The 15,445-nt window shown below is 43.1% G+C and overlaps 1 protein-coding gene across 2 annotated transcripts in view; it reads left to right on the top strand.

Moving 5' to 3' along the window:
- Window positions 1-15,445, top strand: part of piwil1 (piwi-like RNA-mediated gene silencing 1) — a 68,168-nt gene that overhangs the window by 27,322 nt on the left and 25,401 nt on the right. For both annotated transcript variants that reach the window (XM_018090379.2, XM_002940181.4), the window contains exons 9-14: window positions 7,749-7,860; window positions 9,935-10,061; window positions 11,081-11,198; window positions 12,028-12,142; window positions 14,756-14,943; window positions 15,023-15,095. In XM_018090379.2, the coding sequence (XP_017945868.1) occupies window positions 7,749-7,860; window positions 9,935-10,061; window positions 11,081-11,198; window positions 12,028-12,142; window positions 14,756-14,943; window positions 15,023-15,095 (733 nt within the window). The remainder of the gene's footprint in view (window positions 1-7,748; window positions 7,861-9,934; window positions 10,062-11,080; window positions 11,199-12,027; window positions 12,143-14,755; window positions 14,944-15,022; window positions 15,096-15,445) is intronic.

Genomic DNA, 15,445 nt, shown 5'->3' with positions numbered 1-15,445 from the left:
ATTTTTGGAAAGTACACATTCTGATGAATTCAAAATAGGTAAAGTTATTTTTGTACACCAAAGTTACACCTGGCAAAGCTACGCTAAAAACAGATCAGGAACACTTATATAGGGATAAAATGTGATAAAACCACAAAAATTGTGCAAATCAGTGAAACAACAAAATAAGTTACATGACAGTGTAATTAGTGGCCAGAATATCTGATCCAATAGTTACGCTGTCAAAATAAACAGTTTTTAGGTAAAAGAAAATAAAAACAAAGTGGTAAAATGAAAAAAAAAAAAAAAAAAAAGCAAAACAAAAAAAAACCAAAGTGTTTGTGTATACATGTGTGTACATGTGTAAAAGTTGTGTGATAGTGTGTAAGTGTGTATATGAGTGTAAATAAGTGTATAAAAGTGTGAAAAATGAAAAAAAAAAATAAAAAAAAAATAAATAAAAAAAATGCTAAAATGTGTGCTGTAAGTGTGTGTAAATGTATGTAAGTGTGTATAAATGTATGTAAATGTGTGTATAAGTGTGTAAAAGTGTGTAAATGCAATAAAAAAAAAAGTCCTTACCTGTTCCTGAAGACCGATCGCCTCCTTCCTCATTTGGGCCGGCGCTGGGGGAGAGAGAGGAAGCAGGAAGCAGCAGATGCGATGCGATCGCATCTGCTGCTTCCTGGAGGGTCCTGCGAGCGATCGGCTCGCAGGACCCTGATGACAGCCCCCCTGGCACATTGCCCAGGGGGGCTGTCATTGTTAGAAGCCCTCTGCAGCGGCGGCACATGCCGCCGCTGCAGAGGGCAGCGCTTAAACGCCAACGACGTATGAGACACGTCGTTGGCGTTTAAGCCCTTTTACTGCCAGCACGTATGCCATACGTGCTTGGCAGTAAAAGAGTTAAGTTCTGCATTGGTGTTTATTTGTTTATGTCCATTTAACTTATTTGTCAAAGTTAAAATATTCAAACCGTGATTCTCGGCAAAAGTCGCAACAATTCACGAAAGTCATAATGGCTATGCAAAAGTCGCGACAATTCACGAAAGTCATAATGGCTATGCAAAAGTCGCGACAATTCACGAAAGTCGTAACGGCTACGAAAAAGTCGCGACGGTGACGAAAAAATTGCAAAAAATACAAAAAAGCCGCAAAATGTTCATTTCCAATCCGATTTTTTCCCATTCGGATTCGTGGATTAGTAAATCAGCCCCTTAGTATGATGTAGAGAGTAATATTCTAAGATATTGCGATTGGTTCAATTTTTGTAAAATAATAATTTACATTTTTGTAAAATAATTTAAAAACTAAAATAAAGAAGACTAATTTAAAAGTTGCTAAAAGTTAACTTAAAGGTTAACTACCCCTTTAAGTTTGACAAATCAGATACAGTTATGTTAGAAATAGTACACTTGCATCACCCTCTTGTGGTGGCAATGATACTGTAATTCTGAAAAAGATTGCTGCATTGTGGGTAAAGATTATTGCAAAAGTATTGCAATTGTGTTTAAAATTGAACTTGTGAATGTAAAGGAGCCCTATTGTTTCATTACAGAGAAAAAGTGAATTATTTTTTAAAATGATTAAAAATTCAAACTGTATATAATGTATATACCTTTTCTCTTACAGGTGTCTGTGGGACACAGGGACCATGGGGTATAGTATCTACCAGCAGGAGGCAGGACACTAGAGAGGAAGAAGAGGAAGAAGCCCCTCCTCCCTGGTACTATACCCCCTTTCACTTCCTTAGTGAGCCAGTTTTTTCTAGTGTCCTCAGGAGACAGGATCTACAGCTCCCTCTGAAATCTACGGCCAGAGACTCTGGCACCAGGGGTTGTCCTATAGGGCCTCTTCGGAGCTCCCTCCACAGGCTTCCCCCTACGTGGGACCCAAGTACCGGGGCCAATAAGACTCCTATGGAGCGGGCCACACAGAGTTTCCTGCCTATACCTTCAGTGCAGAAGCTGTCCGGTGCTCCCCTCCATGTGCTCAGGTTAGTCCCTGTCTGCTCCCAGCCAGCGCTCTCTCCAGCCCGCCTGTCTGCCTTCAGTTCCCTCTACAGCCTGCCCTGTCTGCTCCTGTAGCCGGCGCTTCCCTTACCTGAACGCTACCATCATTTTTTCCTCCTTGCGTTCCATTGCGCCCATGCGTTCCAGTGACGTCACCATTCGGCGCCATCTTGTGCGCGCCTTCTACTCGCGCCTCTCAGAGTTTCGCGCCATTCCTCTCCGCTCTCCATCCTGATCGGTCGGGTCTTCAGCGCTTCCCCACAGGAGCCTCTTCTTCCTGGACACAGGGACGGTATTTCTAGCAGGCAGGGGCACTACTAGGGGGACATTAGGAACGGGCAGAGCAGGGCTGGAACTGTGGCTGGGAGGGTGTTTGTGACAGGACTACCTTTACATGTTTTTTGTATTAAAAACTTGTTGGGCACTGTGAGAGTTATTTCTCAACCGGGATTATATACTCATTCTCCCCTTCTGATATTTAAGAGCACTTGTTTATTTTGAAAAAAAAAAAAAAAAAAAAAAAAAGAGTGAAAATCCTTACTCCATTGCATTGCCTATTGCATTAAAGTCCTCTGTCTTTTTTGCTTAATACCTGCTATTGTTTGTTAGAAACTGCACTGCTGTTGTTTTTTCTGTCATGGCAGAGGGCATTCCAGAAGGCCCCTTTTCCAGGGGGGCGTCTAGCTCCTCAAAAGTAAAATATCTAGCATGCGCCAGATGCTGCAAACGTCTCCCATCTGGCAGAAAGGAACCTCTTTGTTCCTCATGCTCCAAGCTTCCGGCTGAGACTTCTTCCCAGGCTCCGGTCGTGCCTCCTCCCCCCTCCACAGATATAGCAGGGGGGGACCCTACTTCCACTCCGGCACTGGATGCTCAGGTGCAGGCCTCCTCTTCCAACCAGGACCCTCCCCTCTGGGCGGCTCAGCTCTCCTCAGGCATCCCCAAATTGGCGGCCTGTCTCGATAAGCTACTAGACAGACTGGATAGGGAGGATCCACAACCCTCCAGATCTCTCAAGCGGCAAGCAGCACTCCGTCTGGAAGACTACAGTGACTCTGAGTCCCTGCATGCCTCAGCCACTTGGGAAGATCATTCCCTAAGTGAGGGAGAAATCTCCTCTGACGGCCCGGACGAGCCGGACGACATAGCTAAATCCTCGACTGAGGCCATTGATTCCCTTATTTCCTCAGTTATATCCTGTCTTGACCTCAAGACTCCGGAATCTACTCTAGAGGCTTCCTCCTCCCTTTTCAAGCGCCAGAAGAAGACCTCTTCCGTTTTTCCTTCCCACGACCAACTGGATTCCATCATCCAGTCAGAGTGGGACCACCCTGAAAGACGTTTTCAGACCTCTCGGCGTTTTCAACGCTCTTATCCATTTCCACAGGATGCTCTGGAGAAATGGGCGACTCCTCCGTCGGTGGACGCCCCGGTATCCCGTCTATCCAAAAACACGGCCCTTCCCGTCCCGGACTCCTCCTCCTTTAAGGATCCAATGGACAAGAAGATGGAGGGGTTCCTCAGGGCCACATTCTCTTCCGCAGGGGAGAGCCTCCGGCCGGTTCTGGCCTCCGCCTGGGTTTCCCGGGCCGTCCAGACCTGGTCTGATTCCCTTATGGAGGGCCTCGCCTCCGGCGCCTCCAGACAGGAACTCTCCCTCTTAGCATCTAAGATTCGCGATGCTAACGAATTTCTCTGCGAAGCCTCTCTAGACTCTGTTCAGGCCATCAGCCGTACTTCGGCTCTTGCGGTAGCGGCTCGCCGCTCGCTTTGGCTCAAACTTTGGTCAGCCGATATGTCCTCCAAGAAATCGCTCACAACTCTTCCCTTTAAAGGCAAACTCCTTTTCGGGCCGGAGCTCGACAAAATCATCAGCCAGGCTACGGGAGGGAAGAGCACATTCCTCCCACAGTCAAAAAATCGCCCTTCCTTTCGGAGGGGCCGCTTTTTTCGTTCCAGGGGCTCCAAGTTCACCTCCTCCAGAGATTCTACGGCCTCAGGAGAAAGATTCCAGAATCCCTCAGGAAAACCTAAGTTTCCGCCTCGTTCCAGGTACTCCTGGCAGGGCAGGCGCCCCCAAGCCAAGCCTGCCGACAAGCCTTCCGCATGACTACCCCCACAGGGTAAGTCCGCCGCCCGTAGGAGGCAGACTTCGTTTCTTTCACAAGGCCTGGCTCCGACTCACTTCCGACCCGTGGGTGCACAGGGTAGTGTCTTCAGGCTATCGCCTCGAGTTTCTCTCCGCGCCACCCAGCAGGTTTTTCATGTCCCGACTCTCCCAGGACTCTCTCAGACAGTCCGCCTTCCTCTCCATTGTCCAAGGCCTTTTGGACGAAGAAGTGATCACGCCAGTCCCTCCGGGAGAGAGGTTCCGGGGTTTTTACTCCAACCTCTTTCTCGTTTCCATTTGAAGCAGCGTAGGTGGTTTTTCACGGTGAGGGCAGTGAGGTTATGGAATGCCCTTCCTAGTGATGTGGTAATGGCAGATTCTGTTAATGCCTTTAAGAGGGGCCTGGATGAGTTCTTGATCAATCAGAATATCCAAGGCTATTGTGATACTAATATCTACAGTTAGTACTAGTGGTTGTATTTATAGTTTATGTATGTGAGTGTATAGATTGGTAGGTGTGGGTTAGGTGTGCTGGGTTTACTTGGATGGGTTGAACTTGATGGACACAGGTCTTTTTTCAACCCTATGTAACTATGTAACTATGTTCCAAAACGAGACGGTTCCTTTCGGCCAATCTTAGACCTCAAGCAACTCAATACCCACCTTCGCTTCTCCCGTTTCAAGATGGAATCGCTCAGGTCGGTAATTGCTGCCATGGGCCACAACGAGTACCTAGTGGCTTTGGACATAAAGGACGCCTACCTTCACGTCCCCATTTTCCCTCCCCATTGGAGATACTTAAGATTTGCCGTCAAGAATCTCCACTATCAGTTCACAGCTCTCCCATTCGGGCTCACTTCAGCACCTCGCATATTCACCAAGATCATGGCGGCGGCGGCGGCCTCCCTCAGGTCGCAGGGGGTTTCCTTCACCCCTTACCTGGACGACCTCCTCCTCAAGGCGCCATCCCCCTCTACAGCAACATCTCAGCTTAATCTGGTCACTTCAACCCTGACCTCTCTGGGCTGGAAGATCAACCTGGAGAAGTCGCGACTCACTCCCTCCCGTCGAATGCCCTTCCTGGGCATGATCTTCGATACAGCACAACAGCGAGTGTTCCTTCCTCCGGAGAAGATCTCCAGAATCCAGGACTTGACGCGCCGGTTGATCCAATCCCCATCTCCTTCCATCCGATTTGCGATGCAGGTGCTAGGATCCATGGTGTCCTCCATAGAGGCCGTGCCCTTCGCGCAGTTTCACCTGCGCGACCTACAGTGGAACATCCTGGATCAGTGGACCCGCTCCAGCCTGTCCCAACGGTTCCGGATTCTTCCCAAGACACAGGCCTCCCTGACATGGTGGCTCAACTCATCCCATCTGGCCAAGGGACGCCCTCTTCTGGAACCACACTGGCGCCTCCTGACTACGGACGCCAGCCTCACGGGCTGGGGAGCAGTTCTGGACCACCTTTCGGCCCAGGGGACCTGGTCGAGAACCGAAGCCCTTCTCCCCATCAACATCCTGGAGATCAGGGCAGTCCGCCTAGCGCTGCTACATTGGCAGCATCTCCTAAAGGGCCAGGCCATCAAGGTACAATCCGACAACGCGACTACAGTCGCCTATCTGAATCACCAGGGCGGAACTCGAAGTCGTCAGGCCCTCAAGGAGGTCAGCCTTATCTTGACCTGGGCCGAGACCCACGAGTCCCGTTTGACAGCGGTTTACATCCCCGGCCTCGACAACTGGCAGGCCGACTACCTCAGCCGTCAACAACTCGACCCAGGAGAATGGGCCCTAAGCCCAAGAATCTTTCAGGGCATCGTCGCACGATGGGGTCTCCCAACCGTGGACCTCATGGCCTCCCGCCTGAACAGGAAGGTTCCCCAATTCATGGCCAGGTGCAGAGATCCCCTAGCCTTAGCAGCGGACGCCCTCACGGCCGACTGGGACTTCCCCCTCCCCTACATCTTCCCTCCTCTCCCTCTTCTACCCAGAGTCATCAGGAAGATCAAGGCCGGTTCCGGGCCAGTGATTCTAGTGGCTCCCTTCTGGCCAAAAAGAGCCTGGTTCTCCGATCTGGTCATCCTCAGCAGGGCAGATCCCTGGCGTCTCCCACAGGATCCCGACCTTCTGACTCAGGGCCCCATTCGCCACCCAGACCCGACCTTCCTGAGTTTGACGGCCTGGCTATTGAGACCCTAGTGCTTCAGCGCAAAGGGTTCTCTCCAGACGTCATTCGCACCATGGTGGCTGCCCGGAGGCCTATCTCCTCCAAGACCTACCACCGTGTCTGGAGGACCTTCAAGGCCTGGTGTGACGTTGGGGGTCACCCCTTTCAGGTCTTTTCCCTTCCCCGACTGTTGTCCTTCCTGCAGTCGGGGCTCTCCAAGGGTCTCTCACTGGGATCTCTTAAGTCCCAGATATCGGCCCTTTCGGTCCTTTTTCAACGCCGCCTAGCCATCATACCAGACGTAGCCACCTTCCTTCAGGGAGTCCTGAGGCTTCACCCTCCCTTCCGTGACCCCATTCCCCCTTGGGACCTCAACCTGGTCCTCACCGTCCTGCAGGGCCCGCCCTTCGAGCCCCTGGCCACTATTCCCCTAATGTGGCTCACCTGGAAAACTGTTTTTCTGCTGGCTATTTCCTCGGCACGCAGAGTGTCTGAGATCTCGGCCCTATCACACCTTCAGCCCTACCTCGTTTTCCACTCCGATCGAGCAGTGCTCAGAACTGTGCCCTCCTTCGTTCCTAAGGTTGGTACCTCCTTCCACATCAACCAGGACATCACCATCCCGTCCTTTTGCCCTCAGCCATCTTCCCCCAGGGAAGTGGCCTTACATGCGTTGGATCCGGTCAGGGCGCTAAAATTCTATCTGAACCGGACTAAGGACATTCGTCAGTCCTCGTCCCTCTTCATCTTGCCCTCCGGCCCCCAGAAGGGTTCCCCGGCCTCTAAGGCCACCTTGTCCCGTTGGATTAGAGAAGCCATTCGCAGAGCATACATTGCCAGGGGAAAGTCGCCACCTCTCCACATCAGAGCTCACTCTACTCGGGGAATCAGCACCTCCTGGGCCTTTAGGAACAGGGCCTCAGCCGAACAAGTCTGCAGGGCTGCTACATGGTCATCCATTCATTCCTTTACCAAATTTTACAGATTTGAGGTATTTGCGGCATCTGACGTCCACTTCGGGAGAAAGGTACTGCAAGCTGCAGTTGCCTGAATTCGCTTCTCCCACCCTCTTTTAATGGGACAGCTTTGGTATGTCCCCATGGTCCCTGTGTCCCACAGACACCTGTAAGAGAAAAGGAGATTTTGTGACTACTCACCGTTAAATCCTTTTCTCTTAGGACGTCTGTGGGACACAGGGCTTCCCCCCCCGGAAGCGGTCCTTCTGGAAGGGTTATTCTGCTAAAGTTTAAAGTTATTCAGTTATTCTGTTAATCTGTTATATGCTTGACAAAACTGGCTCACTAAGGAAGTGAAAGGGGGTATAGTACCAGGGAGGAGGGGCTTCTTCCTCTTCTTCCTCTCTAGTGTCCTGCCTCCTGCTGGTAGATACTATACCCCATGGTCCCTGTGTCCCACAGACGTCCTAAGAGAAAAGGATTTAACGGTGAGTAGTCACAAAATCTCCTTTTTTTTTTAGGTACAACAATAAGACTTACCGGATTGATGATATCAACTGGGATTTTACTCCAGAGTCTACATTTAAGAAATCAGATGGTTCAGAAATAAGCTTTGTTGATTACTATAGAACAGTATGTTTTTTGTCAGTTCCTTATTAGTTAGAAGTGTCAAATATTGCTGGCTTAAGCGTATTGTGATATACTTTTTTTTTTAAACCAGTAGCACTTATTTTTTCATTCGCTAAAAAGATAATCTGCCAGAGATAGCTGCTATGCTATGGGACCCTAGAGATGTTAGAAATAAGGAGTGCTAGAGTGTGGACATATCTGACTCATTTAGTAGTAAACTTCTACTGCTCTAAAGTGAGTGTGATCGAAGGCAGAGTGCACAAGCTGGTATCAACCGTACATTTTGAAACAGAGCCAAAAGGGCAGGTGCAGAATATACTAGCATGCCTATTATTTAGAACTCAGGCAGGCAAAACATCCTTGAACAAATACCAGGAAAACAATAAGTATATAAGACAATGGGTTAGATGAATTTTTTTTAGAAGAAACTTTTCTCCTAATTCATCTCCAGATTTTTCAAACTTTTATTGTCTTTATGTGAAAAGTTTTTTCTATTAAATTGAATTTGACCCAGTATGTGGGCATCAGAACAATTTAGGAGGGGTTCATATGGGTAGCACAAACTGACATATCTTCATATAAACTTGCATAACTTATGTAAGAACTTCTTGCCTTAATGGTGGCATACAACTTGTATCAAGCAATGACAACACAGAGCAGCATGACTGAGGCAAGCAGGTGTGTAGGGTTTATACTTAGGGCAATCTTCAGTGACTACCAGTGAATTTAAGAACTTAAGGTAAATTAATAGTGCATTTATTATTTGATATATAAATTACCTAATATGAAGTAACATCAGCTATTTATATTGAGATTTTTTTTAATTATATAGCTATCAACTACAGGAATTGTTCAGCAGTGGAATGACTGTTATTGGGCCCCCTAAACTTTGGGAACAAGACATTTTCCGTTAAAATGTATTTCAACTGCTTATCATTCTAAGTCCCACTGGCCCCCAATAGTTCCTGTACCCACAGAAGTTGCATGATCTGTCTTCCTAGCAAAACCTACCTAACCTAATTGATCCTAGTTGATCTGTTTTGTAGCACATACCATTTTGGCTATAAATGTTGGTACTACATGGATGGGCTCTAAAATTTCTGGTGGCTCCCAAGGATGATAACCACTGCACTAAAGATTTAAGAATAGTGTATATAATATCGGTTAAAAAAACAGTAACACATAAATATTTGATTGCAGTTTAAATTTATGATCACAACCTTACTCCCAAACTGTCCGATGGAATAGAAACATAAATTTAAACTACAGACGCTGATAAAAAGCTTATTTGCCGAAGGTCCTCTGATCCGAAGACAACTTTGGGGTCAGTGCACACAGGAATTTGAGCACCCGTTGCCTATTCGCAGTGCTGCTATGGAGCAGTTTATGACTAAAATTCTAAATGAAGCATTTAAAAAAGACAAGGGGGAAAAGGGTAGGCCTATAATTAGAGATGTTTTGTGGTGAATAAGGTAATCAAATATTTATGTGTTACTGTTCCTTTAACCACAGCAGAATGTCAACATTCTATAAATACCAATATAAAGATAAGTATAATACATTTTTTACATTTATGTGCACTGTTCTATATATGCAGTTTGTAGGCCAAACCATAATTTTTCCAGATCTCTACAAAGAAGATATTTTGTGGAGAATACAATACTATACATAGCATTAAGGCATCGGTCACAAACATGATTTATTTAGTGCACACTTCTTTGTCATTAAGAATTAATTTTAAGAAGATTTTATATATGCTATATATATATATATAGCATATATAAAATCTTCTTAAAATTAATTCTTAATGACAAAGAAGTGTGCACTAGAGAGAGAGCAGCACTTCCTCAACATTATATAGAACGCCTGGGTGCCAGCTAGGTATAATCAGTAGTACAATGGAGTTCAGCACTTATCATGTCTTTCTAAAAATGTATAAATACATTTTAGCCACCTTTCTAAGTAATACCATAATACCTTAACACTAACGCTACCTGCTGCTGTTTTCTTGCTGTAATAATTAAAAATCTTGTTGATTACAAGGTAGTCTTTTCATGTTTATATCATTTTACCGTAGCAATATAATAAAGGAATCACAGACTTAAACCAGCCTGCTCTTGTTCATAATCCAAAAAAACCCAGGGGTCCACAGAATGTTCCAGCAGGACCAATTCTCTTGATACCAGAATTTTGTTTCCTAACAGGTATATTCAAAACTTCCCAGTGATATTCTTTTACCTAGTTTCACATTTATAATTGAAAATGACCTGTATATATGAATGAATGTATTTAATTTCTTTGTTCTCTCGCTGAATGCTGTACAACTTAGTGTGATTTGGTTAATATTATGATATACTGTATTTACAAATTACTAATTGCTAATAAATTTGTTATGTTAAGATTATGTGTCTGACAAATGTACAGTTCATAGTAAAGGAACAAACCTTTTTTTCAAGGATATAGTGGAATGATTAAAAAATATGAGGTATGGAGTCATCTACCAGTTATATTAATACTTAAAGGAGAAGGAAAGGCATTTTGGCATTTTATTGCCAATGGATAAGCCACCTTAGTGCCACCTAAAACACTATATTCTGCAGAAAGCTTTACCATACCTGAGTAAACAGCCCTAGAAACTCCCTCCGCTTGTTTAAGATAGCAGTTGCCATTTTAGCTTGGTCTCCTAGCTTCCATGCTGCTGGTAGCATAGATCACACATTCTGATGGGAGGGGGGAGCAGGAAAGAGCTGTGCAGACTCCCGCCCCGGGAATGAAGGATTCTGAGAGGAAGTCTGATACCAAAATACATGTGTACACAAAGGAAGACAAGAAATCCTGTATTTCTTTTGATAGAGGACTCATTGCAGCTTTTCTTACTTAGTTTTTCCCTTTTCTTCTCCTTTAACATGTAAATTTTTTTTTTTTTTTAAAAAGTGTTATGTTCAAAGCAATTGTGCATTGAATTAGACAGTACAGAAAGTGCTTGGCACATTAGTGTTTTGATTACTTATGAATATAAAGCCATACGCACCATGCCAGGTGCCTACTTCACCAATTTTTTAGTAGGCCGATTTACAAATAAATGATTATTTAAACTTTAAAAATCTTGCAGTTAAGTATCATCTGTGATTTCATTCAAATGGTCATGACAAAAAGAAAGAAGCTAATGTCAGTATGAGTTTGTTGATATTTTTCACTGTAAAGATTATTCCTTTCCACTCAGGTTTAACTGATCGAATGAGGAGTGATTTTAATGTAATGAAGGACCTAGCAATTCATACCAGACTGGCACCAGAGCAAAGAGAAATACAAGTTGGAAAATTTCTAAAGAATATTCACAAGTAAGTACAGTTTGCTTTGGTACTTTTTCTATTGCAACTTAAAGGAAAAGTAACACTAAAAATTTTTAACTAAAAAATCTATTCTACCCTCCCCCAATAATTGCCCTATCCTGAAAACCATTTGTTATTTTGAATGCTTTAGAAGAAAATACCTGTTAAACTTGGCTTCCGGTCACTTGAACAAAGGCGATACGGCGATGCCGGGGAAAGTATCAGGGGATGCATCAACTATGCGGCGATCGATTGATCAAGCCTAGCCTTCCTTATGTATAGGAAGGAGTCAGTCTAGGCTCGATCAATCGATCAATTTAGTGTTACTTTTCCTTTAAAGGAACAGTAACACAAAAACATGAAAGAGCTTTAAAGTAATAAAAATATGATGCACTGTTGCCCTGCACTGGTAAAACTGGTGTGTTTGCTACAGTAACACTACTATAATTTATATAATAAGCTGCTGTGTAGCCATGGGGGCAGCCATTCAAGCTGGAAAAAAGGAGAAAAGGCACAGGTTACATAGCAGATAACAGATAAGTTCTGTAGAATACAATAGTGTTTTATCTGTTATCTGCTATGTGGCTGTGCCTTTTCTCGTTTGAATGGCTGCCTCCATGGCTACATAGCAGCTTATCTATATAAATTATAGTAGACTTTCTGAAGTAAACACACAACTTTTACCAGTGCAGGGCAGCAGCACATTATATTTTAGTTACTTTTATACACTTTCATTTTTGGTGTTACTGTTCCTTTAATGTGTTTCTTTCTGTTGCTTTTCTTTTTGTTTGTTTTTCAATTACATGTGAGTTATTACACACTGTATTAACTTTTTCAGGGATGATAGTGTGCAGAAAGAGCTTCAGGATTGGGGCTTAAACTTTGACTCAAAACTTTTGCCTTTTGCTGGCAGAGTAGCTCCAGCAGAGAAGATTTTGCAGGCTGGAAAAACAGTAAGGAAAATGTTCTTGCTTTCAAAATCCATTTGTTTATTTGCCATCAGATTCCTTCCTACTAACCATTTAGGTGGAAGCTCACAAACACTAAAAACTCAAAAAATTCTCCAGGAGAAAGGGTGAATATTGCATCATGTAGCACACACTAGTCAAAATATAAAAAACAAGGGAATTAAGTTGCATAAAAAAGGTTGTCATATCTGTTACATTTGTGTACTTAAACTTGTGTAACAGTCTAAGAAATGAAAAAATATAGAAAAGGTAAATAATGTCTGTAAATCCACCATTTTTATCCATAAAAGTGGTTTTTTTTAAAGGACTCACATAACTGCAAAACACACACTAATAAAAAGTAATGGAATCAAATATATACAAAAAGTAAATTCTGTAATCCACCATTTATATACACCAAATAATGCTAATGAAGTGAAACTGTTTTTAAATATACCCAGATATTAAGAATTTATACCATGTATGATGAAGAACTGAAAGTGACAGTGTATTACAGCAAAGCAGTCAAGTTCTAGGGTAGAAAATGCCCAACACAGTATAGGAAATAAACTAAACTATAAATAATATAATGAACATTGTTAGATGTGGTATTTTGTATTTTTTTTAATCATCTCCATTCTTTAAAATTAAAACATTTATTCATAAAAACATTGATGTATCAGCCATCACCCTATTATTTTCAATAATATCTAGGGCAGCAAATAAGTGTTAATCCCAAATCTCATCCTAACTGACCTTCAGGCTGGGTCCTCCTTACTCCATTAAGTATTTGGTCCCTTATGTGGCTAGCCTTATAGCTGAAAAGTTATGGATTAAAGCAGTGTTTTTCAACCTTTTTTGGGCAAAGGCACACTTGTTTCATGAAAAAATTCACGAGGCACACCACCATTAGAAAATGTTAAAAAATTTAACTCTGTGCCCAGCAGCAGTGCCCCCCTAGTACATTGGTGCCCAGCAGCAGTGCCCCCCTAGTACATTGGTGCCAAGAGCAGTGCCCCCCTAGTACATTGGTGCCCAGCAGCAGTGCCCCCCTAGTACATTGGTGCCAAGAGCAGTGCCCCCCTAGTACATTGGTGCCCTGCCTACGGCACACCAGGCAACAAGTGTGCCGCGGAACAGTGGTTGAAAAACGCTGGATTAAAGTTTCCTTACTGTCTATCCCAATAAGCATTTGCACTGAATATTAAACTTGCATTAAACTTAACTGGTAAAAATGCTATTAAGTTAAGTTTAAATAATCATTCTCTCATGAGTTTAAGCTTCCTTCTTGAGTTTAAGCTTCCTCCTTAAGTTAAGTTTAAATAATCATTCTCTCATGAGTTTAAGCTTCCTTCTTTAAGAAGATAGGCCACTTGGAGGTATATTTATCATGCTGTGTAAAAAGTGGAGTGAAGCATTACTGTTGTTGCTGCCCAGGGCAACCAATCAGCAAATAGATTTCAACAGCTAGAAAACCAAGGCAAAGCATCTAATTGGCTGCTATGAGCAACATCATCGGCAATGTTTTATGCCACTTTTTACACAGCCTGATAAATATACCCCTTGGAGAAGACTAGAGCTCTGGCTTAACCCCCTCAGAATAGAAAACCACCTCAGAATGCAGTTCTAGCCCACTTCCTATCCAGCATTTTTCATATGATATAACTCGGCAATTAAAATCACTTCTGTCATAGCTATTAAGATACCTTTTTTGGGGAACATCACTTTTTTTACATACTCAAAGAAAAAGTCTGTAAATTAAACAGTTGCCCTAGCCACGGACTGTTCCAACTACTTCCATCAGGCAGGAGATATAGTAGAATCCGGTCCCGAACCAGCAGGCTGAGGGACAGCTTTTTCCATCAGGTCTTTTTCCATCAGACTGCTGAACACTGACCACTAACACTTGATAGACACTTCAGCAACACTACGACACTATTCATGTTCACTCATTCTTATATTTTGTACATAGATTATACCTTATACCATTATGCCTACTCATGTGCATATTTATTCTATATACAGTATTGTACTCCACTGTTGCTTGTGAAGCTTGCACACAAGAATTTCACTCACATGTACTGTACCAGTAATATGATGTGACAATAAAAGTGATTTGATTTAAATCTAAACTCAAAAACATTTTTTTATAATGAAAGAAATTGCAATTTCTAAATACACATTGTTTAGAAAATTACTGTAGCATTTGTAAATGTAATTGCTCTTGAAAGCAGCATTTGTTAATCACTTTCTATATACTTTCTGTTCTCTGGTTCTAACTCTTCTGTTCTCTGGTTCTAACTCTTGAAATAACAAGACATCTTCATCATAGAGTACACTTTTGTTTACACCCTTTGATACATATGCCCCCAATAAACACATATAATTAAACAGGGAGTAGTGAAATTTTCCTCTGGCAAACTGTAGTGACCTCTGTTCTACCCTTTTATAAATATTCTCCAGTGTAGCAAAAGTCAGTTTTCCTCCAGGTCGTAGCTTCATGTGCAAAAATCAGTTTTGGGGCAGAGATCCTTCAAATGCAAAAATGAAACCTAAGAACTATAAAGTAGGTGGCAACATATATTTTTATTTTCTGTATCTTTCTTATGATTCATGCAGGCTGACTACAATCCTCAGTTTGCTGACTGGTCAAGAGAATTACGAGGACCGACACTAATCCGTGTGAAACATTTGGATAATTGGGTATTGTTATACACACGCAGAAACTATGATGCTGCCAATACTTTGACACAAAATCTGTTCAAAGTGTCAGGTCAAATGGGAATCAAGATGAATAGAGCAGTAATGTAAGTTATATACATATACATATTGTAACTTTGTTAATAGTCAGAGTTAAACAAGATCAACGTGTTTTTTTCTCGTTAGGGTGGAAGTAGATGACACTACAGATGCATATGTAAAAGTTTTGCAGCAAAAGGTAACACCTGATGTACAGATGGTAAGTATGGAAGATACACATATATTGTAATATACTTCTAGCGAGCCAACTACATCACGGTCATCCCCAGTCTGACCAGTCCTACTCTCAGTTTTATCTGATTTATTAAGAATTTTACTGTTACAGTATACATTTAAGAAAGGGAGTCTTACCCGAAATTTACTTGCTTTCAAGTTTAAAACCCTCAAATGGTTGTCCTTTTATTGGCTCGACTGTGATTATCTGACTAGCTGGGAAGGGTGGGAGCTACAACATGGAGCTGGCCACTGCTACTGTAACAAACTGTAAATAACAAGAAACGGTTGTGCTCACCACTAAATTTTAAACCATTAGGCGGTGGTGACCGCAAA

This window comes from Xenopus tropicalis, chromosome 1 (assembly GCF_000004195.4).
Source record: "Xenopus tropicalis strain Nigerian chromosome 1, UCB_Xtro_10.0, whole genome shotgun sequence".
In the NCBI taxonomy this organism is placed as follows: domain Eukaryota; kingdom Metazoa; phylum Chordata; class Amphibia; order Anura; family Pipidae; genus Xenopus; species Xenopus tropicalis.
Note: the sequence above shows the minus strand (reverse complement) of the source record. Positions and strands in the feature narration are given on the sequence as shown.